This window comes from Fundulus heteroclitus, unplaced genomic scaffold (genome assembly GCF_011125445.2).
Source record: "Fundulus heteroclitus isolate FHET01 unplaced genomic scaffold, MU-UCD_Fhet_4.1 scaffold_70, whole genome shotgun sequence".
In the NCBI taxonomy this organism is placed as follows: domain Eukaryota; kingdom Metazoa; phylum Chordata; class Actinopteri; order Cyprinodontiformes; family Fundulidae; genus Fundulus; species Fundulus heteroclitus.
Window position 1 is genome coordinate 983,322 of NW_023397143.1, and position 26,738 is coordinate 1,010,059.

At 40.7% G+C, this 26,738-nt stretch overlaps 1 protein-coding gene across 3 annotated transcripts in view; it reads left to right on the forward strand.

The window, feature by feature from the left end:
* Positions 1 to 874: 874 nt before the first annotated feature.
* Positions 875 to 26,738, forward strand: part of rai14 (retinoic acid induced 14) — a 57,025-nt gene continuing 31,161 nt past the window's right edge. Inside the window, exons 1-3 of one of the 3 annotated variants that reach the window (XM_021323530.2) lie at positions 875 to 1,181; positions 4,987 to 5,071; positions 25,984 to 26,114. In XM_021323530.2, the coding sequence (XP_021179205.2) occupies positions 5,036 to 5,071; positions 25,984 to 26,114 (167 nt within the window). In that variant the 5' untranslated portion in view covers positions 875 to 1,181; positions 4,987 to 5,035. Of the gene's footprint in view, positions 1,182 to 1,591; positions 1,611 to 4,986; positions 5,072 to 25,983; positions 26,115 to 26,738 lie in introns of those variants that run through there. The other 2 variants (XM_021323528.2, XM_021323529.2) reach the window with 2 other exon arrangements.

Below are 26,738 nucleotides of genomic sequence, written 5' to 3' on the forward strand. Positions count from 1 at the left end.
AGTGGTGCACATCTGGGCATCCATTTGAAGACTCAGAGATGCCACTGGTTTAAAAGGACAACAGTGGTGTCTGAGAGACACAAACACTGGTGGATGGATGGATGGATGGATGGATGGATGGATGGATGGATGGATGGATGGATGGATGGATGGATGGATGGATGGATGGATGGATGGATGGATGGATGGATGGATGGATAGATAGATAGATAGATAGATAGATAGATAGATAGATAGATAGAACTTTATTGATCTCACAATGGAGAGATTTACTTGTGACATCAGCTCTTATAAACAACAGAAGGTGCACAAAGGAGGGAAAGTGCATGAAGTTTGTACAGTGCATCCAGATACATACAGTGGATGGGGAAAAAAATTACATAAAGAAGAAGAGATTTAAGGTGACTTATATACATTCAAGTGGTGGTAGGTAAAAAAACAGTGCAGTTTCTGGTTTGTTAAATAAGTAAATAAAATAAGTGAGACAACTGAAATATGCATGACTACCAAAACTATGAAAACACGCATTAGGTTGGAAACAATGATTTGCAATAAACAAATGCATAAAAAAAAGAAAAATAATAAATATATCCCAAATTGCTTGAAGAGCAATTTGGGATATGGGAAGAAAAGTGTTACTGCAGTAAACAATGAAGCTTTTTGATATTAAAGTGCTATTTTTTATATATCAAAAACTGCAGCCTTGAAACTACAAAATTTCACAGAAGCCTTATAAATCACGCTTTGGAAATTAAGCTAATCGCTTCTCTTCCTCCTGTGGCATGTTTTTTCCCCCTCTCCTTGTGTTTTAACGGGCGGAATGCCCCTTTAACAGCAATGAATGGGACACAATGGAGAACAGGGGCGTGACGTCACTTTCCCCCCCAGGCTGAGGCAGCCGTTGGGTCCGGTCCCGAGCCAAAGGAGCGGAGTCCATGAACGGCTCAACTTTTAAAGGCTCTGCGTGCCGAGGCGAGCCGCCGTCGTTGTCTCGGGCTGCGTTCCGCGGCTCTTAAAACGCGCCCTGCGGCTTGACTTGGCTTCACCACGGCTCGCTGTCGTCTGTCTTGTTCGGTAGCGCATCAGCTTTTTTTTTTTCCTCTTAAAAAGAAAGGAGAGAAGGAAAGCCGTTGTCTCTTTTTTTTATGTGAAGTCCAACACACACAGAGACAGAGAGCGAGGTAAGCGTCCAACAGCTCCGCGGTCATATCATGTGAGCTATTTAACTTGCGGTCGGTGCTTTAACTGCTTCAACCAAAACCTGTTAAGTGGACTGGAAGTAAATCTCGGGACGAGCCCCGGCGCAGCGTTGAACCTGAGAAATAAGTGGTTCTGTGCCGCACACCGATGCCGCCCGCCTCCTTTACCGTGGAGCTTTTCCCGAGAGGAACGAGCTCACGCGCTGTGCGGAAGCCTCGGGAAAGTGTTGTCAGAGCTGCTCGTCTCCCCCCCGGAACTTAATAATACAGGTTCTGGCTGTGGCACTTCTCACTCACCGCATCTTTCCTCTGTTCTGGCATCCAAGCCGAGGCCGGTCTGCTGCCAGTTGTTGTGTGTAAACCGACTTGTTGCGTAGATGTAGCTGTTTCTTGTGACAGGCATACAGAAAGGTAAGGGGACAGGAGAAGGTGATCTACTCTGATTTTTTTGGGGGGGAAATGGAAATAACCCTCCACATCACTCACAGTAAGTTATGGCAGAGGCAGTATCTCTTCTGCAGCAGAGACAGGTAAGACGATCAGAGTTGATGGGCATATGGATGGAGCTAAGTATAGGAGAGAAAAAACAACAACAACACTGAGACTGTGGTGGAAGTTCACCTTCCAGCAGGACAGTGACGCTAAACATACCTCCAGAGCTGCAACGGTATGCTCTAATAGAGTTTATGCATGTGATAGATAGAATGGCCCAGTCAAAGTCCGGACCTGAATCCAGTTATGCCCGGTTCACTCTCTTTAAGATTTTATAATGTCGTCTGATTATCAAAAATCTGAGAGACACACATGACGATTTAAAAAAAAATTGTACTGTGAAATCACTGTGCACTTTATCCTGGAACTGTCCTGCAAAGTTACTTTATTTATCCTGTAAAGTTACTTTATTTATCCTGTAAAGTTACTTTATTATCCTGCAAAGTTACTTTATTATCCTGAAAAGTTACTTTATTATCCTGCAAAGTTACTTTATTCTGAAATCCACTGCAATTCACTGAAATTCTCAAGCTTTATGCAAACGACATTTCGTTCTGTACGCACTCTGTGCATACAAAATGACAAAAAAAGTTTGTCTAAGTCTAAGATATAACAGGTTTGCTCCTACGGTGTGTGTGTGTGTGTCCTTGTCCGGTCAAACAGCAAGCACAGCACGCCATGCATGAAAATATTTGTCTCGCAAACATTCAGTTGTCGGATGGGAAATCTCGCAAAACCTCTCCAGGTCCATCGTGAGTTCAGAGTAAATAAACATGGCCGAGGAGGAAGAACAGTTGTGATAGTTTGCGGGATTAATTTTAACTGAAGGAAAAAAAAAAAAAAACATTGCCAAAAGAAAGGCTGTTGATTAAAGGAGTAGAGACGGAGCTAACAGGCGCCTCTATGTTTGCTACATTATGATATGAAGATGAGTTGTTGTTGTTTTTTCCCCTCTGTTTTTCTGTCATGTCGCTTTCTGATTGGCTGTACGTCACATCCAACAGGCGACATGCCCATTTGTCCTCGGTTCTAGCGTCTGTTCAACACAGACGCTAGAACATCAGGCCAAGACAAGCCAACATGTTGAATATCCCCGATTTGGACTCGGAGCGGTCCTGATGTCCTTCCTAGCAGACTTAATCACTCTTAACACGCCACACACAGCAGGAATATCTCATAAGATTATTTTAAGAGCTACACAGATAATTGGGGTCTCCTTAAAAGGTAACTAACCCCCCCCAATTTTTTTTTTTTTTGTTGCCAATAAACTGTTAACACGGTTGTCTTACAGTACTGTCTACATATCCTGGTCATTATTTAGAAAAATTGGTGCATGTTTGTTGAAATCCAGCTTTTGTGTCTGAAATCGTCAGTGTGGCGCCCTCCTGGGGTTAAACGGTGGTCTTGCATTGAATTTCAAAATTAACGTTGCTTTTAATTTTAACTGTGACGTAACTCGGAAAGTGTGACGTCGGTAACTATGCCGCTGTGGGGTATAAAAGCAGCTCTGTCTTGTGCCGCCACAGTGAGCTTTGTTGCACTTTTCAAACCCTCTAGCGACTTTTATTTTTTTCCTCTTCAAGAAAGTGACCGGAAACAAATCTACCCACTTTTTATGTGTTATTGGCAGATGTATGTGAAAGCAACAACTTGTTCTGTAGTTGGTGTCTTGAGGCAGCCGGGAAGTTAGTCTAGGACTAACTAGCCTAGAACTAACTTCCCCGCGGTGGCTGTGAACTTCCCTCTCAGAGCAAGGAGAAGATCAACCATGCTTAGTGTGATCCTGCCTGGATTACAAAGCTGGAAATAAATATAGTATATAACTGGACCGATCCCGTCCTCTACTGCCCTGGCGGCACATGCTTCCGGCATGGCTCCGTCAGCACCTTTAGCCAGCAGCTCAAACCGATAAGGCTCTGGCCCCTTGGGCTCCACAAGCCTCCCTCGACCTCTGGTGACGAGCGGGGTAAAAAATCCTCCACCTCAAACGAGCGAACTGTGGCGTAGCTACCAGCATAACTCGGCTCACTCGCCATGATTCAATATGGCAGATCAAGCTAGCTGCTGCCCCCCCCCCCCCCCCCCCATCCTGAACACAGCTCCCGTTGCCTCCCGTTCCCTCGTATCCCTGCCCACTTTGATGGAGTTTTTCCAAAATGTCTGGGGGCCTAAAATATGCTTTTGCATGTTACAAATAAGTTCCACTTTTAAGATTGTCAGAAGGGGAACCTGGCTAATTATCCTGCTGTGTGAACCTGGAATCAATAACCTGTGACAGTAACTTTTTAAAATTGACGTTCACAGACTCCCTCCATCAAGTCTGACTAAACATGAGCTAATTTGCAAAGAGAAAAAGGCAAATGGTCTTTGTTTTAATGTTTATAAAGCCATATCCCAGAAGACTTTCAGTTGTCATTGCAGTGAACGGAGGTTGAAGTAGTGACTCAGAACGATGAAGGCAATTGCATGCCACACCTTTTTGAAATTATATTTTAAGAAAAAAAAAAATGAACACCGTTCGAGTAAATGATTAGGCACCGTTTTGTTATGTTTAGTTTTATTTAGATTTATTTATTTAAGTTTATTTGGTAGGGACAGACACACATCGACATAGACAAACTGAACAAAACAGCAGTCCCATGTTTGCGTCATAGTGCAACAGCGCTATATATATATATATATATATATATATATATATATATATATATATATATATATATATATATATATATATATATATATATATGAGAAAGAGGTTGATGGTTGTAATGTTTTTAAACGAGGAAAAGTTCAGCCACTGCACTTCTGTTTCTTAGTTTAAATAAAACACTGATGCAGAATTAATTAACATGCTTGAATGCTTAGAGAACTGTAAATTGCTTGAGGCAGTCATGAAACAAAACGTTGGTCCCCCGGTGATTTACAACATCCTTCTTGGAACAAATGGCATTTTCAGCCACAGTTGTTAACGTTGTTAATTAACTGAGGTAAAATAGTTGGATATGAAAGCGGTTCAGATGCTTTGCACTAATTCTTGCCCACCGAGCTTATGTTAAGGAAACTGCCTTTAGGCATTTGCAATGTTATAAAGACTTAGTCCTGGTTTACTCACGACGTGAAACTCGTGCGTCACGGCTGAGGCGCGCTTTCTTTTCAACTCCCGTCCACTGTTACCTTGTGGAAGAAGCATCCCCCCCCAAGCACTTAACGTGTCAGAAATCTTCCGAGTCACATTTGAAACGGGAGGAAACGTCACCGAGGCGGCGTTTAAACATCTGTGTTTTGTTCTTTGCAGGAGATCAGCGAAGCGATTTGAGTGACTGACTGCATGGATCAGACTTAACATGAAGAGCCTTAAAGCCAAGTTTAGGAAAACTGATGTAAGTACTCAGACATATGCTCCTGACTGTATAAGCTGTGTGTGTGTGTGTGTGTGAGTGATTTGACTCACTGTCTGTGTATGTTTGGCTTAGGCAATTCGTGAAGGATTTTTCTGGCAGAATCTCTCAGCTTTAAGGCCAACAGCAACCTATGGCTTATTATTAGAAAAAAAAAAAAAACTCTTTGGGGAATGAAATACTGTTTATTGATAAGCTCTGTGTAATCCACGTGGAGGTCCTTGCCCAGAGCTGCTATAAACTGAAAAAGTATGCCACAATTTATTTGTTTTTTTATGTGGCAGCTTTTCAGTTCAACTTTTGCATGCCATTAATATGGTCGACACGCCGCCGAGGTAAAACTGTTATTTATGGTTCAGGATACAGACTTCTACAGCAGGCTTGTCCCACAAAGTTCACAACCATTTCAAATTCTTTAAACTGCTCCCCATTCCAGGCCAGGATTTTAATCCTGCGGCCCATGAATCAGTCTTCGGGGAGGAACTTCTCCCCGTCGGTGCAGTCATTCATTTGGTCCGGGTTTGACATGTTCTTACAGCCACAGGAAGTTAGGCGTCTCCGCTCCGTCTGACTCATCTGTTGTCACGTTGACCCCTCATGACGGAGCCAAATGGCCAACAGGAAACGTCTGCGATTCTGAGAGAAAAATGTAACGGTGGAGGGGAGGGGGGGAGGCTGGTGGAAGGTGTGTCAGATGTAGAGGAGTCAAAGAATGCTGCTGAGTAAATGCCACGTTTGGTTTATGTTGACGGTTTCCAGGAGATTAGGATTGTGTGAGGAGCTTTGGTTAAATGGCATGTGGGAGAGTTAGGTAGAGTACACACCTGCTTTCATTTAGTTATGCCCCAAACACATAGCAAAGTATTATTAGAGCCTCGATTCCCCATGGCCTGAAACACACATGTTGCAAATCAATGTGCAGCCACTGCTTAAAATTATAATTTTTTTTTTTTTGTTGCAAATTGAGTTTGCAAATTTATGGACGAGCACAATAGCGTCCGTTGTTCCAGTAAACGGTGAATGCACAATGGCAAGGTCAAATACTTCCCTCTTAACGGATAAAACAAAGGCAAGTCTCACCTTTACCACCCAACAGTTTTTCTGTGATCATCTTGGGTTGCAGTTCCTGACGGTCTGAGCTGATGTTGAAGCGAAGCGCTGGCCCTCACGATAGCAGGCAGTCGTAGGCGGCAGGACAGGGGAGCGGAAGAGCTGCGGATGTTGCTTGGAAACACAGCTGATGCCACATCAGACATGCCTTTGCAGAACTCCCACTCATACATTGTCACAATTGCTTAGAGAATTGTTAATGCTGGGTTTATCGCTTGTTTTATGTAACATCATTTTTTTTAATACACCCAAACATTGATATGATGCTGAATAGACAAACCGCACATTAGTGTAATATGAGTCACAGAGAAAAACGATATAGAAGCAGTGATGTTTGGAGCATGTTTCAATCATTAAAGAAAAAAAAAAGAAGAAGTTGGTATTGTGGTTTCAGTTTCTGTATGGGGATGTTATTCATGCTCTCAAAAGTCTACACACCCCTGTTAGAGTGACAGATTTTGGTGAAGGAAAAAGAAGGAGACTATGATAAATCATCAAACCTTACTCATCTTTATTGTCGTATATGTCCAAGTGGTGGGCTTAGCTAAGCAAAAAGTTAGCTTCACTAACCTGTGTTCCAATAACTGCAATGCTAGCGTTGCTAACGCTAATCCACTAAACAGTTAGAGAAATCAGGGGAAGCTAACGCTAACCTTCACTGAGTTCACCAGTTCTAACTGTTTTCAGCCACAATACAACGTAAAAGCTTCCCACCCGACCGGGTTTGGCAAGTTTTGTTTTCCGGTGGGCGCCCGCTGCGGAGAGGTTAGCTCAAACCATGTTAGGAGGCCTTTAGTCCTCGACGCGGTCGGCCCGGGATTCACTCTGACCCGCAGCGCTTTGCCGCCTGTCTTCCTTTTTTTTTTTTTTTTTTTTTTTTTAAAGGAAGAACAAAAAGTGAAAGAAAAGAAAAAAAAAAGAGTAGAGGTGAAATAAATAAATAAATAAATTATAAGATTACTGTATATAAGTGAACACTTAATACCTGGGACCCAGCACCTGTGGGAGATGTGAAAGTGCACTAGTTTAGGTGAACATTATCCAGAAATAGCTTGATAGTGATTGTGGAGAACCGAAGACCCACCTTCCCCGAGCACAGAGGCAGGCGTCAGGGGACCCGTAACCCCGGACTCCCAAAGGGGTCCCTAAAGCAGGTCGCCCAGGAGGGGCCGACACAGGATATCTGCAACCCCCCCCCCCCCCCCAAGGAAGGAGCAGAGACGACCCCGAGGAAATCCCCCAGCCACCGCAATGCCGACGCCCTCAAGAGCCGCGGAGACGAGCCGGCAGCTAGCCCCGCTGAAGTGGTCCCGGCCATGGGCCCTGAGGGCCAGAGGCCCCAGGGGCGCCCCGCCCCCGCGACGGGGGCCCCGGCCGCCCCCCGGGTGGCCAGGCCCCACCGAAGAGGCCGCCGGGAGTGGGCCGGCGCACGCCCGGGAACCCGCCCCAAACCCGAAGCCAACCAATGCGCCAGGAGGCCATGGCGCCTGCCAACGAAGTGGAGGAGGGCAGGGCGTGGGGGGATGGGCTCCGCACCTAGCGGAGACTTGAGATGTTCTTGGGAGAGGGAGCGGACCACACCCATACCCGGAAAAGAAAAAAAAAAAAAAAAAAAAAAAAAGGAAAACTCATTCACCCCATCCCTCCCTTGTGCCCCACTCACCACACACAGAGAAAAAAAAAACAAAAACAACAACCCGCCTGTCTTCCACCCTCTTCCTGTCAGCTCACTGTCAATAAAACGCTTGCCACTAGAGCCGCAAACACATTAAAAAAAAGTTTTGTTTTTTCCTGCGTCGCTCTCACAACGTCACGGGTTAGCTTCGGTGTGAGTGGTTGAAATAGCACGTTGATAAAGATGACAGACAAGTGGCTTATCCAATCATATGCAAGGATTTTTGAAAAGACCCAGCCTTCAATAAAGGCAATTCCTATGGAGAGGTCCCATTTGGATGTGAGTGAAGCTAGGCGGAGCGACATCCATATGGCTAGAGTCAGGTTAAAAAAAGATAGCATAAAAAAATAATAATGTCATCTTACCTTTGTGCAGTATATTAACCAGCAGCAGCAGGCAAAGTGGGTGAAGTGTCTTGCCCAAGGACACAATGACCAAGACGGTCGGAATTGAGGTTTGAACTGAACTGGCAACCCACCAAAGTTAGCGAGAACCCTATTGCGCTGAACAAAACGTTAGTTTCACAATTACCTGTTTGCAGATTAGCACAACTGTGCCCACCACAGCATACATCCTGCGTTAGTCAACTGAAAAATAAACAAATCCATTTGGTGGGAAAATATAACAAAAATTGGTGAGTAAACCCTTAAATTAATATTTATTTGATGTACCTCTTGACTCAGTTCAACTTTTCAGTCTCTTTGTGTGCGCGCCTAACATGCAATATGGCTAATCAGATTAAATTAGTTTAAGTTCAGCTGCCCTAGTAGGAGTTCTTTGACATTATGTATAAAGCCATAGTTTTAAGAGAGGGTACAGAGAAAAATAATTGTTTAAAGGTATCAGTCAGGAGAAGTACTTGAAAAAAAACAAAACTTTCAGGTCTGGGTACAATCTTTCAAAACCTTTTCAATGAGTGTGTTGTTGCCTAATTTAACAATAGATGAATATTTGTCACTAACCCAAAAGGTATTTTCAACACAAAAACATTGATGTGCAAATCCTACCTTCAGGGAAAACGCTGTGTTGGCAGTTTTCATGCTGCGGGTTCACTTTTCTTGAGATGGAACTGGGATTTTTGTAAAAAAATTATATGTTTTAACAATCTACCAGAAAGCTGAAGAAGAAGAGGTATTTAATTTTCCAGCATCAGTCCAAGCATGTTGAGAAAATATTTCTGTCTGGTTGTACACAGAATAAGTATGTAACATTCAGCTGGCATTTTTCTGAGATTTATGCTTGGACTATTTTAAGATACAACTTAAAAAAGAACATAGCATTATTCTTTAATTGAAGAACACTTGCCCGATTTGCGTAATTTAAAATGAGTGGTTATTGCAAAGAGAAAAGGGTTTGATAGAATAATGTTATTATCCTAGCCAATAGTCATTCCTAAGCTTTTTATAGAGAACCAGAACCACTTTAATAGAAAGAAAACATCTCATGGGTTCTATTTTAGGCTTTGTATGTCAGTGACTGATTACTTAGGAATTTGCCCCCCCCCCCCCCCCACCTCTTCCCAACCACCACTGCCACCCTAAAACCAATCCTTCATAGTTTTTCTTTTTTTCTTTTCCTTTAACAAAATAACCCGAAACCTAGTCCCTCTGTAAATAGCTATTTGATGATGTAAATGCATTTCCAGCCAGATAACTGACGCTGGAGTCTGTGGGTGAGATTGGGAAACGAATAAAAATGCTTCACTTTAGGTGCCCTCCTCCAAACACGGTGAACTGAGTGGAACAGGCTGCCAAGGTTTCACTCGAACACCTCCAAAACACGAGGTCCAAGTGAGGCAGACGTTTGAAAAGCAGGAGACTGTGGGAGAGAACAAGATGTGTTATTTTTGTAAGCGATATGGACGGATAAGGGCTCAAAGATAACAGCAGAGGATAACATTGGGATTTTTTTTTATGATACTAGGGAGAGCACAACATAATTCAAATCTGCTTGTATAGCAGTGGACTGTGATTAGAATAGATTTCTACTCGTCTCGGCAAAAGCCCGGGATTCATTCATTAATTCACAGATGGGTGACTCCTGTTTTATTGGCTAAGGCAGCCATTAAACCAGAGACCTGATTAAACTAGACAGCAGTTGGGGAAAAAAAAGTTACGTGAGCTTAATTTTATTTATTTATTTTTTATTTATTTATTTTTTTACTGATAACATGTTCCTGCATTAGAGATTAGGTGAGTTACAGTATTATATGATGGTGGACAATACGAAAAGAATCGGTGGATTTCTGACATAACGCGACTTGAAAACATTACTATTTAAGTGACATGCATACTCTATCCTCTGCATGCAAATGATACATTTAATCACTTTGGTGGACTTTCATGACTCTTGATGCATCGTAATTATGCAAAACAAACAGAAGAATGTGTATGTTAATCACAATAAATATAGTCATCTCAAAATTGTGAAACAATACTGCAGTAGCATTTTATCCTAATAGTGTGCAGCCCCAAAGCAGAGCAATGTTGTTGTAAGCCAGTCAGCCCTGTTCAAAGTCTCACTCTCTCTCTTTTTCTTGCAGCCTGAAACATCCACTGAAATATGGCTGGAAAACACAGAATAGTTTTGTTATATAGCCTTTTAAATCTTCTAGAGCGTCATTTTAAACACCTTACTGATCCTTAAATTAGCTATCTTTGAGTCTTCCTCCCTCAGAAAAAACCTCCCTAAGGATGTTGCTGCGATTGCAGTCTGGAAGCGCTTACGTTTTGGAAAAAGATTGGATTTTTGAGTGTCCGTACCAGCTGTTTATCAGTGTTCAATTAATCTTTACTCATATTATACATTTTACCATATTTTCACTTACCCATGTGTTTGATTTTGAGATAATACATTCAATAAAAGTACAAGGCATACTTGGTGAAACCAGGTTCACAGAGCAGAATGTGTTAGCAGAATCAGTAAATCGGCTTTCTGTAATGCCAGATTGCGTCCTGGGAAGGTAGGCAGTGTGCTAAGGCTGCCCACGTTTTAGTCTGGCAGCATTGTCTAGTTAAGTTTTTTCCCTGCCCAGAGTAGGTGATGAGACAGCTGGCTATGTGACCAATGTCCCACGATCATCATACATGTCTTGTAGGCTGACCTTTGGCTAAATGTATTTTCCCACTGAAATTCTGTGCATACCAGGCCCTAACAGGGTCGGTTGGTTTTCCCAGAAGCTTTGAGCAGGTGTGTAGTTACGCAAGGACAAAGTAGATCAGAGAAATTCTTCAATATCTGAAGGTGAATGAATTTCTTCTGTTTACATACCAGATCTGTTAAATCTTGTTTGTACAGAAGTGGTTTTTTTTTAATGTTAGGAATTTGCTCTGCTTTCGATTTATGTACTTTTACTCATCATTTCTAACAAACAAACAGTAAAATGAGCTTCCTTGTTTGTGTCTGTCGTCTCGGTGAAGCCTGGTGGAAATGGAGCAGCGTTCAGCAGACACAGACGGTGTAATCTGGATCCTGGGAATCAGTCTGGCAAACAGCCACAAAGAGAGTTGTAGGCATTACTGCCCTGTCCAGCACACAATCTATTCATAAATGATCTGTACGGCAAAAGAATAATTCAGTGCATTTATATTGAACGATGTCCGTTTACTATGATCGGACCAAATTTTTATACTTCAGAATGTATGGTGCGACATATAACCATTTGATACCACCAAGAGTTCAGTTATAATCTACTCTTAATTTAATTACTTATAATCCTGATTGACCCATTCATTGAAAGACCCATTCAATATATAGAAAACAAATTTCATGAAATGTTGGGAAAAAAAAAAGAGTAATTTGTTCCAGCCTCATGTTGCGTTACCTTTTATTTCCTGCTTCAATGACCGCTGATGAAAGTAAGAAGATCAACACATCAGTAAAAAAATTAGGTGACACAATTATGCTTTTATAAAAGAAACATTCAAATTTCTAGATGTAGGATTTTTTTCCACATAAGAATAAATGTACTCATATTAAAGGTAGCATTTTTCAACATTTTTTGAGTTTGGAAGTTTTCTACTGGAATAAAAAAAGGAAGCTCATTTCCTATTTAAACATCTTTTCCTGGGGTCCTATTATCTGCAGAAGGGTCTCTAGCTTTAGTCCATTTTAAAAATTCCTACACAAAACACGTTCACATCTCTTTGCTGGATGACTAAGTAAGTTTAAAAGTTTGACAACAGACTTATTATTTTCCCTTCTGCCCATTAAACACACTAGACACGATTAAACTAGATCAAAAACACGCTAGAAATTTCCTGAATCAACATTTTGTTTTTGTCTGCATTCTGGTGTGAATACGTACTTAACCTGCACTCCATGCTATCACACTGCTTAAACCTGCTCCCCCAGCTGCTAGATTTAGGCAGGATTACTCAAAGCTTACACACAGGCACACTCATGCATAGATTAGTAACCGCGGCAGACACACACGCACACCCTCCCCTTCATCACCCTCCCTGTTTCTAATCGATGTGTGGATTATACTGTCTCCTCTGACGCCCCACAGCTGCTTTACAGCTTCAGTTAATGAAGACAATACAGTCTAAACAATGCGTTCGCCGCGTGGCCTAATTTGTGGCATCTTCAAATTTTGAAGGCTGAAAAAAAAAAAAAAATGTGTGTGAACATCTGAGGAATGAATCCCTCCTTATCAGGAGTTATGAAATGAGTCCGCTGTTAACTAGAGCAGAACAGCGGAGGACATCACATGCTGATCATCTGAAAACATTTCTTTAAAAAAACAAAATCCAACGCCTTGTGCAATGTTTGGATAAAAAAGCATTTAGCCGCAGTGTTTCCCAGGATTCTCTGCACGGCACGTCAAGGAACCATGACAGAAATATTCCTACTTGGGTGTACTTGGTTTTTGCCATGTTTGACTTGGGTCGGCATGTAATGATTTGTTCTGCCTGGGGGCATTGAAAGGGCATTAGTGCTGGGAGCGACGGCGAAACGTCTGGAGCTGCCCTGTGTTGATCTGACAGAGGAGGTGGAGGAAGGGTGTGTATCCGTGTCATCATCAATCGTCAGGAGGAATACAGCAGGCCAAAGGATATCTATGACTCTTGCTTCATTCAGTCAGGACTCCTACACAGTTTTTGAAAAGGTTAAAAAACTTTGTAAGTACTTTAAGTATTTCCCACGGCAGACTGGGGACATGTTTCCAGACATTTTTCCCCCTTTTTTTAAAGCTAGAAACCCGACTTTTGTATTATAAGACACTTTATGAATCTCCCTTGAGTTTAGAAATGTGCCGTGTAACTCTATAATATTTAGCTTTATGTTCTACTTGGTATAGGTAATGTATTAATCTAGCTAGGAACAAAAACAACATTTTTTTTTCTATTTTACTCTGATTTGGAATAGACAAGTTTTTCAAAATGACTTTAATCTGTGATGAATTGTCAGTTTGCCCCGTTGTCAAGTTTTCTTTTGGCTTTTTGTCCATTCCTACCTTCATTTAACATCTTAATGTTAATGAAACTGTTCAGAGATAATGAAAAAAAAAAAAAAAAAAGACCACCAGAGGCTGCGAAGACTTCAGACTGAGTCGTTCACCGTCCAGCAGGAGAATAAGTCTAATAATACAGCCAGGGATATAACTTAATAGTTTACATCAAAATATTTTCATATATTGAATGACTATATTAAAAGACTTTGCTGTATCTCATTTATATTTATATATTGGAACCCCTGTTTCTGCTTCCCTTTTATTGTTATGCAAATGGAAACAAAGGTTAATTTAACACTGGTTTCATTATGCCTGGCATGCTAAAGGCTCTCAGGATTTTGCCCTCTCAATACCTCTATAGAATATTGTAAATGCAGATGTGAGCAGTATGTTAAATTAAAAGCAAGGAAGAATGGAGTAAAATGACTCAGGGAGTCTTTAAACAGGAATCCAATTAAAACAGGCACTGCCTGTGGGGCATCTTTTTTTATCAGCTGTGTTTATGAACTCCAGAGAAGTGGACTTCATGCTTGTTCCACAGCAAGTAAACCCAATGCTATGTGAGTTGGGTTAAATGCTGCTTTCTGCTTATATTTGCATGCAGATTTGTTTGTCTGTGTTTCTTCATGTAGGCTACTGGCATTAGAGAGGCTGCTGTGCTACATTGTGCAAGGATTATAAACTGTATGAGAATTTTTATGAGAATACCCTTCTGTAAAGAGCTCTTTAGGAGACTACATCGGGTGTTTCCTATGTAGAAGGACTATATATGGGCATTGCGGTGAACATAGTTATCTGGGTGAGAAAGTGAAAGACTTAGCTAATTGTTAATAGTACACAGAATAAGAGACAGAAGCAGGCGAGGGAGGGTAGTTGAGTCATGAAAGGTTGACTGTTGTCTAAAGTCTTGACGTTGATGCGCAAAGAAACTGTCTACATCAGTTTTGTCTTTTGTCACAAAAAAGATTTTGTGGGCATTAGACCAATCCAGACAAAGGACTAAACATCTAACAATGTGATCAAAAATTACTCTCCACATAAGTGAAACGCAAACTGGAAAAATAAGTGCCAACACCATGAATAACTTGTTCATGATCAGGTTCTTCACTTTAAATAGTGCTGCACAATAGTAGGAAGTACAGGTCATTTACCATTTAACATGTTGATTTTAAAAGTTGATATTGGCGACTCTCCCTTAATCACAATAGCTTCTCATTACAAACCTCTCATTACGGATCGGCGTGTCCTTTCACATCATACCAGTCGATCCGCCCAGTGTGTTTTCAGCTTATAGCTGCGTTTATAGAGTCAAAGGGGTGTGGCTTACAGCTCACAGCCTTCACCAGCGGGTAAGTTTGCCCAGAGCTGAGCTCGGTGTCCCTGCCTTTTGTGCACGCCGCTCATTCAGTGATCTAAAAGTTTCTGACACAACTTCACCGACTCCCAAGGTGCATGGAGATGGTCAAAGATCTGGTGAGGTGAAGACTCCAGCGACGCTTGAAGTACTAGGAGACAACTTTGTTTGCTGGCCAACACATTTTAGCTTGTGGCCTTCATCAGACTCATTGGTCACGACACTTGACCAGATGCATTCAGTACTAACCTGCTCCCCCCCCAGGCAGAGTCCGTATGCGCTGTCCCCTGCATGTTGCAACTGCATCAGATTCTGCGGATCATTAGAGGATGATGCAGTATCTCCTTTCTGTGCCCACACGGACTGAACAGCTGCTGCTGTCTTTGATTTGTATTACCCTTTACAGTTCTTAGTGGTTACAGGTTTGTTTCCCGGGGTGGCTAAGGGGCACAATGTTGCATTAAGAAGACTCAATTTGATGATAAAATAAAGGACTGATATAGTATCAGTGGGGAATATGAATATGATGAAGAAAGCAAGGCTATAAAGAAGAAACCTTGTTGAACTAAGCAGAGCGGTCAGATTCTGAGGCCAAAGTCTGGTTTGCTTTAGACGACTACTTTGATTTTACTGCTTTTGAGCAACATTAACTGTATTTACACAAAGGGATGGATGGATGGATGGATGGATGGATGGATGGATGGAGACCCATTTCAACTGACAAAATGAAAACCTTCCTTCACAAAAAACGTTTTTTGGCAGAAAATGCTTAAACTGTGGTTTTAAGTTCTTTCTGGTATTGGAGGTGACAGGCAGGTTTATGGAAACAACGGTTTAGTTGCTCAAATAATTTTTCCTTTGAATGTTTTCCTTTTAGCTTGACTAAAACACCAAAAATGCTGTGTAATGCTTTGTTTTAATTACACTCTTGTACTCTTCTGTGTGTGTTTGTGTGTGTGCATTTAAAGCCCCTTGCCTTATCTTGACTTAAATGAGCTATGCGGTGTTTTTTTTCCCCTTACTCCAGTGACTTTGTGATCAACCTTCGACTATAATGAGGCTGGTTGCTTTCCAAGTCCAACAGTGTTTATTTATAGAGCAGGAAAGACTATTTCCATCTTGTGGAAGTTTTGCGTGAGGCTATTTTTTTTTCACTGGAGGTCCTACTGCAACCATAATGGCTCCACGCTGGACATATGCATCAATCTTCAGCTTTGTCCTGGAACTATAAGGCAGGTATTTTATAAGCCCCTTTGGCTATATGCTAAGGAAGTGGCGATCTTAAATGTATGGTTTCTAATCACTGCATCAACTGTGTGTGAGAAGAGCACATAGGTTTATTTAGGAGTTTCTCAAGAGTCAGTTCTTCAGTGCAAGAAAGTAGCTGAGAGACGGCAGTTTGGGTTTGTCGATCTGAATCCTTTATCCTATTTTCCATTACATGAAAGCCAATAATGTATCCAGTTTGGTTTATAGGTTTACACTATACAAAGTAATTGTTATAAAACACTGGATTTACTTTGCAATGTTTGATCGCGTTCCATAATGAAATTCAAAGTTATCAAATGAATACATTGTAAAATAGTTAGGCTGACATAATACTGTGAGACAGGGCAATACAACTTAAATATTCTCCTTGGCAGTTTCAAGCAAACACCCCTGGCAGAGACAGATTGCTGTTTGAACTGGCTTTCTGAAAAACAATCAAGAAATAATTTTGGAAGCTGTCCTGGGTCCAAAACTTGCTACACAGAGCATGAGAAATGGTTGCATAAAACCATGTAAGTTAATATCAGTCACAACGGAGTGTAAAAAAATAACGGGTTCGGTTAAAAAGAACTCATCTTATTTTCCTTGTATCAGCTTTATTCTAGCGGCTTGTGGCTACAATAACCGCCATGAGTGTGAGTGACACGTCCAGATCCCTAACCTGATTATTAGTGGTTGAATTGCATTGTGGGTAATGTGCGGACCAGGTTCTGGCAAAAAAATAGAGAATGCTTGGAATGAAAACCGCAACTTATTTGACTTGGCCGCGTTGATTTTTCAGCTTCTTCTATTCATGTGCCGTCAAGCGGGAATCCGACGGCGGAGGCGACGGTTTCTCAGAGGCCTTGAATCGTTTCATATAACGTTCAGCATAATTGCATTTGCGACGGAGGTGCAGGTAGACATGCTGTCAGTTTTCAAACGAGGATATCCAGCTAGGGAACAATGTTCCCATGATCTGAATTTGTTTCATCATCTAACCGGGAGGCCCTCGTTGGCCGGCGTTGTGAAGTCGATGGCTCCATCTTTCACCATAAGAGCAACCATCTGGTCTTTGTTTAACTTTTCAGAGCACTCACTCTTTTATTCTTGCTTTCAGAGTCTAAACTGTCGGGGTGTATGTGTGTGAGTGGGTGTTTGTAGTACACAGAGCAGTAAGCAGTTTCAGCTGTAGCCCGACAGAAAGGATGAATTGTTCCAGGACGTTCGAGCATCAGCTTTGCAGCAGATAAGGGGTTTTAAGTCAACAGCCACCGACGGAGGGAAGGGGGGGGTGGTGGGATACTGTACGTGTGTCGATCTTTGTCTTCACTTTCACCTCTTTATTCTGTACAATATTCACTTTGTGTGTTTACTTCTGCTTCCTCACAGTACAACATCTCTGTCTCCCAGAGACCCGCATCCATGTTCCGTCTCTTCTTGTGGCCGCGTTTTAACCCCCGTCTAACCTACTTTACGTTCACGTTAAATCCCACAGACGCCATAATTCTTACTCCAGCAAAAGACAAATGTGGGTTACTGTGCTATTTAAAAAAAAAAGGGGATGGTGTTTTTTGTCTTGCTGCCCTCTGATAAAAGATGAAAGGATTAATCTAAGTAATTTGGCATGGCTTTGGCTGTCTTGCTCTTATCTAGCTGATAAAGGAAGGTCTGTTTTTCTTTCTTTCCATCCTTTTGAACCCCCAACAGTTTTTCTTCAGACTTCCAACCTAATACTCTTATTCCTGATAGTGTTTTGTTACACACGCACAGAGTAAGTCTTCGATTTCTAAAAATATGTTGAATTGACCAATTCATTCAACCTTTAAACATTGATTTTCTTTGAATTTTAGGATTTAGGGGGATTCCCTAGTTTCAGTAAGGACACAAGTAGCGGAGCGTTGTGCCGTGACGCAGCACCGGCACTGCGCAGCTCTTCGAGCAACCCTTCTGTGTTTATCTTGTCTATATAGAGGGTCACATGTTTTCTTCTGCCGGTTCTCCTTAAGTTAGCCGACTTGAAATCTTCCAGCAGCAGCTCAGTATTTGGGTCAGGTGTGCGCGTGCGGCAGCAGAGAGGAGACGGGAGGTCCTCTGTGCGCTGCTGTCAGAGGGAGCGTGACAATTTGGGCTGATGTGAATGGGTCAGTGTTTATGGCTTATCCAAATGTGTATCTTTGATTTTTTTTTTAGTATTAATTATATTAAGACATTGATTATTTTGACAATCTTACTATATATCATCTTTGGTATCACTAATACTGATGGGACAGGGGTGGTTGGCAGGCGGGACGTGAAGCCTGGCGGTGCACCAGACTTGATGTATAATACAGTGGGGGAATCCCTGAATTTACTATAATTATGAAGTGAAAGTCATAAAAGAACCCTGTAATTTATTCTGTTGTCAGGTTAGTTTTATTTTCTGGACGTAAACCTGCTGGGTTAAATTATCTAATAGAGAGTTTATTCCTGTCACGCTACTTAATGATCAAACCACAGGAACAGCATCAAATGCTTGCCAAATTATTTGTTTTTAAGTATCCAGGTGAAATTGAATTGTTATGACATTCAGATTAGTTTTTTCTATAAATAATTGCAAAAGTGTGGCATTGATACCTACCTTTCAGTGCAAAAACAGATGCAAGTCTTTTGTTGTGCGTCTTGGTGCGACATTTGAGAATAGCGTTTTTACCCATTAATCATCGCATAGTATCCCAGGCTCAATTAGTGGCTGTTGAACCAATCGACAATTGGATTTAGGTCTGAACTCTGACTAGGACGTTCAAAGACATGTAAATGCTTTGATCTAAACCATTCTATGGCAGCAATGTTTCATCTTTCAGTCCCATCACCTCTGACCAGCTTTCTTTTCCCTGTAAAAGAAACGGCATGAAGCTCCCAGCACCGTTTCACTTAGCTGAATGTGTTTTTAGTGTGACGTGCGTGAACTCTGCATCTTCCACATATTTGCTGTGGCCCCTACTGGCTTGCCCCATCCGAGCTGTGGATTTCTGCAGCTCAGTTTAGATGGACGACTGTTTCACGTTAGGTTTGCCATACGCATCTCATTTTCAGATGATGGATTGGACATTGCAACCCTTAGCTGCACTTTAAGCTTCTCAAACAAATTGTACTTCTGATCTGTCTGCTGTGTGCCTAGCTCTACGTCCTGCTGTTTGTTCTCCAATGTCCTCCAAACAAACCCTGGAGGTCTTCACATCTACCTAATTACACTGACGTTAAATAACACAGGTGGAATAAATGTACTATTTTAGGTGCCTTTTGAAGGCAATTGTTTGCACTGGATTGTCTTTCAAGAGCTGTAAACTTTCTGGTAAAAAGGGTCATTGCAAAAAAAACGAAGAAGGTTAAAGAGGAATAAACAAAAAGTAAACAGTGGGAATTAACCCTCTCCACTATCTCTTTGTCTCTCGGCGCGTCTTTCCAAACCGTTGAATTGCTTCTTTACTGCTTCCACACAGTGGCTCTGTACGCTCTTGTCTTCGCAGGCAGCCCTCTGGCCTGGACAAACAGGAAACACTCAGTGTTATCAGCTCACTTTTTGCGTGTCTTAATGAGCGTCGGGCTAAGGACAGAAAGGGAACACACACACACCCGATTCCAATGTAAACACACTCGCTGCAGAACAAAAAGGAGTAAGATGGGGACAAACTGAAATAGAGGCGTGGGGGGGGGGGACGAACAGAATAAGAGGAAACAGAACTGACAGCAGCAGAGGGAGGGAATTTTACCTCCTGCTGGTAAACTCTGCTCTTGAGTTGGCTTCTAAGGATTTGTGCTTTGTAATAAGGCAAGTGCTGCTGTATACATAATAACCGATATGATTCTCAGAATCCATCCTTTTGTCTCCAAAAAGTTAAAAAGATGAAAGTTCGCAACGTTTTCTTCTTTATGACAATACAGAACTGTCAAGTAATAGTTGTTAAATTCTGTTGTTTTTAAGGGTTGAAGGCTGTGCTGGTTTTGCACCGTCTTTGCCAGCACATCATTTTTTTTTTATCAGCCTCCCTGAGACGACACTTACTCTGTATGTGGCCGAAAGTGGAGCAACGCATTCCGCTCCACCTACTTGTCTGCTGCAATGTGGCCGGCTGCTGTCAATGCCATTCTGCTCTGTCCTGACTGTCCTTCAATTTCTTTGTTCAGGCATGCCACGGGGTTTTTTTTTCTATTCAAAGCTGTAAAACATTAGGATGTAATTCTTTTCAAACTCTTACAAAGCATATTCAAAGCCATAAATGCTTTACCTCGTAGTGGATGCAAAACAAATGAAGACTACTTCTTTTAACTCCCAACTGCGTGTGTTAGGTTTTCCCTATAAGTGTTTACATTGAGGGTTTTATCATAATTTATATCAATTTAGTCAGACTACTTTTAAAGAACATATAACTGATCATCAAACTTCTATTTTATATCATCATAGCTTGTTAAAAAAAACTAGATCTTAAAATAAAAACAAGAAACAATCTAGATATAAAACATGTTCATAATCACAGCTTACTCAATTTTGTTTAAAATCTAGTATCTCAAAAAACACATGCCACCATATGATTGATTAATCTATCTATCTATCTATCTATCTATCTATCTATCTATCTATCTATCTATCTATCTATCTATCTATCTATCTATCTATCTATCTATCTATCTATCTATCTATCTATCTATCTATCTATCTATCTATCTATCTATCTATCTATCTATCTATCTATCTATCTATCTATCTATCTATCTATCTATCTATTTGTGTTGCAAAATAATATGATCATAATTTAGGCTTTAAGATGTTGCAAAGAAAACTTATGTGCAGCTATCCACACAGGATTTAATTACTGTGTTTGTAGCAATGATTAAAACTTGTTTAAAAGTAATTTGTCTGGAACTGCTGCACCTTTGGTCAAAAGACGAGTGACACAGACTGAGTGACCGCTGGCTTCCTCAAATGTCCTTATCGGTTTAACGGTGGCAAGTTAATATTTTTGTTTGTGGGATATTTTGGTTAGCTGTGCCCACCGCTGAGAAAGGGACTGTTGCCTTCTCACATAAGTCATCATGAATGTCTCTACTGAAGTGCAGAACACTGGTAGCGTTGCTGTTTCTGTATAAAATCAAAACTTCAGCATAGTAATACTGATTGACTGAATTTTAATTAACACAGTAAGGTATTTTTTACAACAATTATGTGTGTGGCTCACACTACAAATGAACATGTCAAAGTATTATTCCATTTCATATCAGAATGCTTTTCTGCCCAAGTGACTTGGACAATAACAGAAAGCACTTATGTTCTTATGTAACTCTTTTTCTCTCTGTTTGAATGTGTCAAAGGCAACTGATATAATTGACATAAATTAAAATTCAGTAGGCAGGACTGCAGTTTTCCCAGAAATTACAGTTTAGAAGAGAGAAATCCCTGGAAGCTGAAGTTCCGTCAGGTTTTGGTTGAAATCAACGTGGTGAGTATACAGTCAAAGCATAGTTTACTTTACCGAATGGCAAGTGGAAATGAGAAGATTAAGATCAATTTATTCCTGACAGGCTTGTGCAAACATTACAGGATCAGATGCAATATCAAAGGATTTCAGTACTGTTTATTGTTATGAGCCATGTAAGGTACAGAGAGAACTACTTAGGTTTAGGCTAAACATGTTTTATAACTTTAGGCTGAGGGAATAATGGGTATATATTAACAATTCATAATGTAACCCCATTTGTTAATCACTCTGTCGTTAATAGGGGGTGTTTATTTTCTCACTGCTTCCGGATCACAAAGGCGCTCAATTACAGCCGTTGGATCTGCCCTTCCTGGTATCCACAAAAAACAAGATAAGGGGAGCGCTGGCCTCTGCTGAACAAACGCTGCAGATCTTTCAATTAGAGCAAATGAATAATGTAAACACTGCTCCTTTTGATGTTTCTTTGTTCTCGTCCCACGTGATGCCGTGTCTTCAGACACGCACTTTACTTTTCGCTTCTTTCTTCTTGTAGACGCTTTCACAATTTTTTAGTGAAACTTCCCCTCTGCAGTAAATGAAAAGCACATGACTAAGTAAACCACGGGCCTTTTCTCACAGGCAGACTGAGGAGAAAATTCAGTCTAGTTCTATGAAAACATGAAATCTGAACCTGTCCACCATATGGGATGTTTCTTAACAACTTCGTCTCCTACTGTGTTGTTTCATCGCTTGCCACTCATTGTGACGGATGCTTTTAAAAAAAAAAACACGTTTAAGATTTTCTCATACTTTTTTTTCTTTATGGTGGAGCTTATTTTTTTTGCTTGATTGAAAATAGTCCATAAAAGGGACCGTAGCAATGAACAAAAACACAATCAGTGTACTCTTGCATACTCAAAGCTACTTTTGAAAGAGGGAAAATTGACTGTGTTCAGTATATTTATTCAGTGTGGGGGTGGGAATTCCATCTTAGGAGATTTTGTTTTTGAATAAATTATTGGTGACACAATTCTTGGTACCCTGCTGTTACATCTTACATTCTCCTTTTACCAATAGGGCAGCACTCTTTGTATTTTCCACAAGGTTAGAGCAAACAGAGAGAGATTTTTGACCATTTCCAGATCCTCCAGAGTCCTCGGTCGCCTCCTCTCTTCTCCTCTCTTCAGCTCAACCCACAGCTTTTCTGTAGCATTTTTTTTTTTTTTTTTTTTGTCTAGTGAAAAATTTCTGGGTTGATTTTTGGCCCAATGTTTGTCCACCTGAAAGACGCGGTGACGACATATTTTCAGTTTTTAGTTTTGTTTCTGGTTTTTATTTATAAACCATCTGTTTGCTTCCTTTATTCTACATTTTGTCAGACTATCAACAGGAATTCATGCTTTTTTTGCTTATTTTGGTAGACATTTATTCTGCAGAGAGGCCTAATAGTTGGCTAATCAACAAATGGACGGTACAGTTGTTCTACAGCTACTGATTATGAGAATGAGCTCAAGTTTCTTGTGTACCCTTTCTGATATGAGAAGAGACCCATAACGGCTGTGAACAGACTCTTTGGAGAAGCACCCTCGAAACATCACAGATCCTCTTTTGTACTTGACAGTAGGGACAGCAGGCAGATGCTCATCATCAGATCTGCTTGGATTGTTTGTTGCTAAAAAGCTCAATCTTAACAAGAAATTTTATTTGACCAGATCTACCAAATAGTTTTAGATGAATTTTAGATATTTTTGAATTCATTGTTAAAGGTTTTAACACATATTCTCCAGGTGTGCCAATAAATGTGGCCAACTCTGTAAACATCAGGCTCGTATATAAAAAAAAAAAGCATAAAATTCTCTTTTGTTAGTATTTTTCATACCAGTATTCATGTCCCTTGTCCATGTTGGTGACTTGGTGTGTTAGGCAGCAGAGTTCAGTGGTCACCTCAGCTCTTCCAGTGAGAAAGGGGATTTTAATAGCCCAGCATTTTCCACCAGCCATGCAAAATGTACTGCAGTGGTTGCACTTGGGTGTTTGCCCTAAAGGCTATTTACACCCTGCCGTGATAAGATGGCATATTGCTCTTTCTAAAATAGGCTTCAGTGTCCCAACACATGCATTAATGGAGCCAGAGCTCCACAACCTTTCACGTGTAGGTCAGTGGGCTTTCAGGTCAGATACTAATACTGGACTGCAGACTAATACGCACAGGTGGCTGCAGGGAGAGCTGACTAATGAACTTGTGTTACCAACTCTGTGTGGGCCAAGGGTTCAGTTTTCTCCTTTTTTTCCCCCCAACCTCCTGCCTCCACAAAGTGCAGCGAATGCATTTTCTCTTTTAATCCATTTTGTTCTCCGAATAATGTTACATGCTTCTTTGCGATGCCAAATCTGTCTTAATCTATTGTGTCTCCTGAAACTCGCTGTTCTATTTTGTTCTATTAAACCTGGAGTATTTAGCGTGAGATCTAAATGAGCTCATGTTTAAAGCTCTCCAGGAGATGACTTGTCCCAGCGCTAATGGCCTGTCAGCGATGCAAAAATGTGGCCATTTGGTTTGTGTATGTATGTTCTCTCTGGATCCTGTCCATGTGTTTGCTCACCCAATTATAAAAACAAATGGTGTGTGCTCGCATGTGTTTGCGTGTGCGCGCGCATGCCTTAGCAGGACAGAATAACATTTGTTTCCTAAGATAATCGCTGCTCAGGTTTTGGATTGCTCAGCCTTCTGGATTCTTTTCGGATTAATTTAGACTTTTTAAACGTTTAAAACGCAGTGAGAAATTTTCAGGCCCCAAAGGAATTTAGAAAAAGCCCTGAGTAAACCCATTAATTATATCCTTCCTTCCTTCCTTCCTTCCTTCCTTCCTTCCTTCCTTCCTTCCTTCCTTCCTTCCTTCCTTCCTTCCTTCCTTCCTTCCTTCCTTCCTTCCTTCCTTCCTAAACAAAAAAAAAATTATGAAAAAAGGGGGGTATAATAGTCACCTTGCAATTGGGAGATTGTGGGTGCGATTCCAGCTTCCTCCTGTCACATTTATCTGCCCTTGGGCAAGGCATGTAACCCCCATTGCCTACCAATCTGCGCAGGGAGTACGACTGGGTGGTAGAGGCTGTAGTGTAAACCACGTTGAGTAGTCACTGTAAAGACTAGAAAAGTGCTATATAAATGCATTATTTTTTTTATTTTATTCAGTAATTGTATTCAATAATTTGTATACTGCATCCTCCTCATTGATTTGCACTTCTAGTACAGATGTGTAGAAAACCTTTAAATAAATTAATCATTTATGCAGTAGCTTAATAGTGGCATTATCTTTAGATTGACAATTGCTTTGCCTTTTGGTAAGATATGCTTTTTTTTTTTATATACAAATAGCTTTTTCCACAATTATTGGCATCTCTAGTAATTCATCCAAAAATAATTGTAATTAAAGCATTTTTTTTTATTGTGTTTCTTTAAGTTGATAAGAATGGATCGCAAATCTAATTTAGCTATCCAGGATTTCCTGTTTCCCTGGGGTATAAATGTGGCATGGCTGTTTGGCCCATTTCCTTTAGCCGTTCTTAAAAATAGACAAGAAAGCGTGTCATTCAAAGCAGGCAGATTGTTGATCTTAGTTAGGAAATGCAAACGATAAAATGTCTTTTCCTCCCAAACTCAAGGACTAAGGTTTATCTTCTCAGCACAAACAGTATGTAGGTTGGTACTGGGGGACCAACCATGTGTACCAGGGCTGCCAAAACGTTGATGGCGGGGGGAGACGCTGTATATTATTTGAAATTATTTATTGGGATGCTATTCTGCATCATCAATGCGTGACATATGCTTCTAAAGAAAAAAATATGAACGACATGCTGCGATGCTTTTTAATTTGGCAGGTCAACCAAAAATGACCTAATGTCTTGAACTTGAGCTGTCTTGAACTAAAACAGAATAAAAATGTTTATTGTACATTTAAATGCATTGTAAATTGCAGAAACATGTAAAAAAATGTAATGTTGACAACATGGTAATTTAATAATTGAGGTCTGTATGTATCTAATCTTGTCTGTCCTGTCTGTCTAATCTACCTATCCCTTGTTATGTCTACAAAAGAGTAGATATAACTAGGACTGCAACTGTTATATTGCTAATTGTTTAATCTGTGAACTATATCTTGATTAAAGGTTAAAAAATCTAACAGCAATACTGAATTTTTTTTACAGAACTTGAATCAGATGAAGATTAAACTGTGACACTTACTGGATAGACCATATTTACACACAAAGAAAGGTTTTCATCTTAAATGTAAAATGTATGTTTTTTTGTGCTGTTCTGACCTAATTATGCTCTGAGTCGTTGTTCTTTCAGTAAATGACATATATTAGAACCTGCAGAGTCCAGTTAACGATCCAATTACTAAATGACTAGATGACTAGTTCAATAACTGAATAATCATGATTAATCCATTCATTGTTTCTGCACCAACCCACTTTGTGGTATACCAGTGACCACAACATTTTCTCTTCCACTTCTGATTCCGTTCAGTTTTTTTGTGTCATCTTTTTAGATTTCCTTCTGGTTGCTTATCTCCTTTGTTTCAAATTCTCCTTCAGGCCAACGAGTGGAACAAAAACGACGAGCGCCTGCTTACTGCCGTGGAGCATGGCGAGGTGGACAAGGTGGGGTCCCTTCTTGCTAAGAAAGGTGCCAATGCTGCGAAGCTGGACGGCGAGGGCAAATCAGCGTGAGCTTCCTTTCAGTTCTCTGCTTTGGGTTTATTTTGTTTGTGCTGTGTTTTTGTCTTTGTGCTTATAAATCAGCACAAGAAAACCAAATTAAACCTGGAAAATCCCAAATGACATAAAACTATGTTTTTAATGACTGTTTAATTAATGCACAAGGATCAAAATCTAGCTTTTACTCACATAAAGGAGTTCTGCAGAGGGAGTCATTTGCATAATAAAAGACAGGAGTCTGGAGGGATTTCTGAAGAATGAGCTCAGCCAGGAAGACATATCTGGGAGTCCTGTGGGCTGCAGTCTATTTTTCTGTTTTCCTTTTCATTTACAATCCAACAGAAAGCTGCATGTTGAAGGTCCCAAGGTTCTGAAAGAGCTTTCGTGCTCCACAACACAACATTAAAAATGAATTAGCAGCCCTAAAAATATGTCTTGAAACACTGACATTCATGCAGCCTACATTACATTCAGCATTTCAGAAGCTAATCTTTTCCGCAGAGGGAGGGGAGCTTGTTCCCTCGCCACTTGAGACTGTTGATAACAGAGTCTCAGTGTTAATATTTGACCTCTTTTTTTTTTTTCTTTTTTTTTTTTTCCCCGTCTCTTTCTGACACACTGTTGTTGGCGTG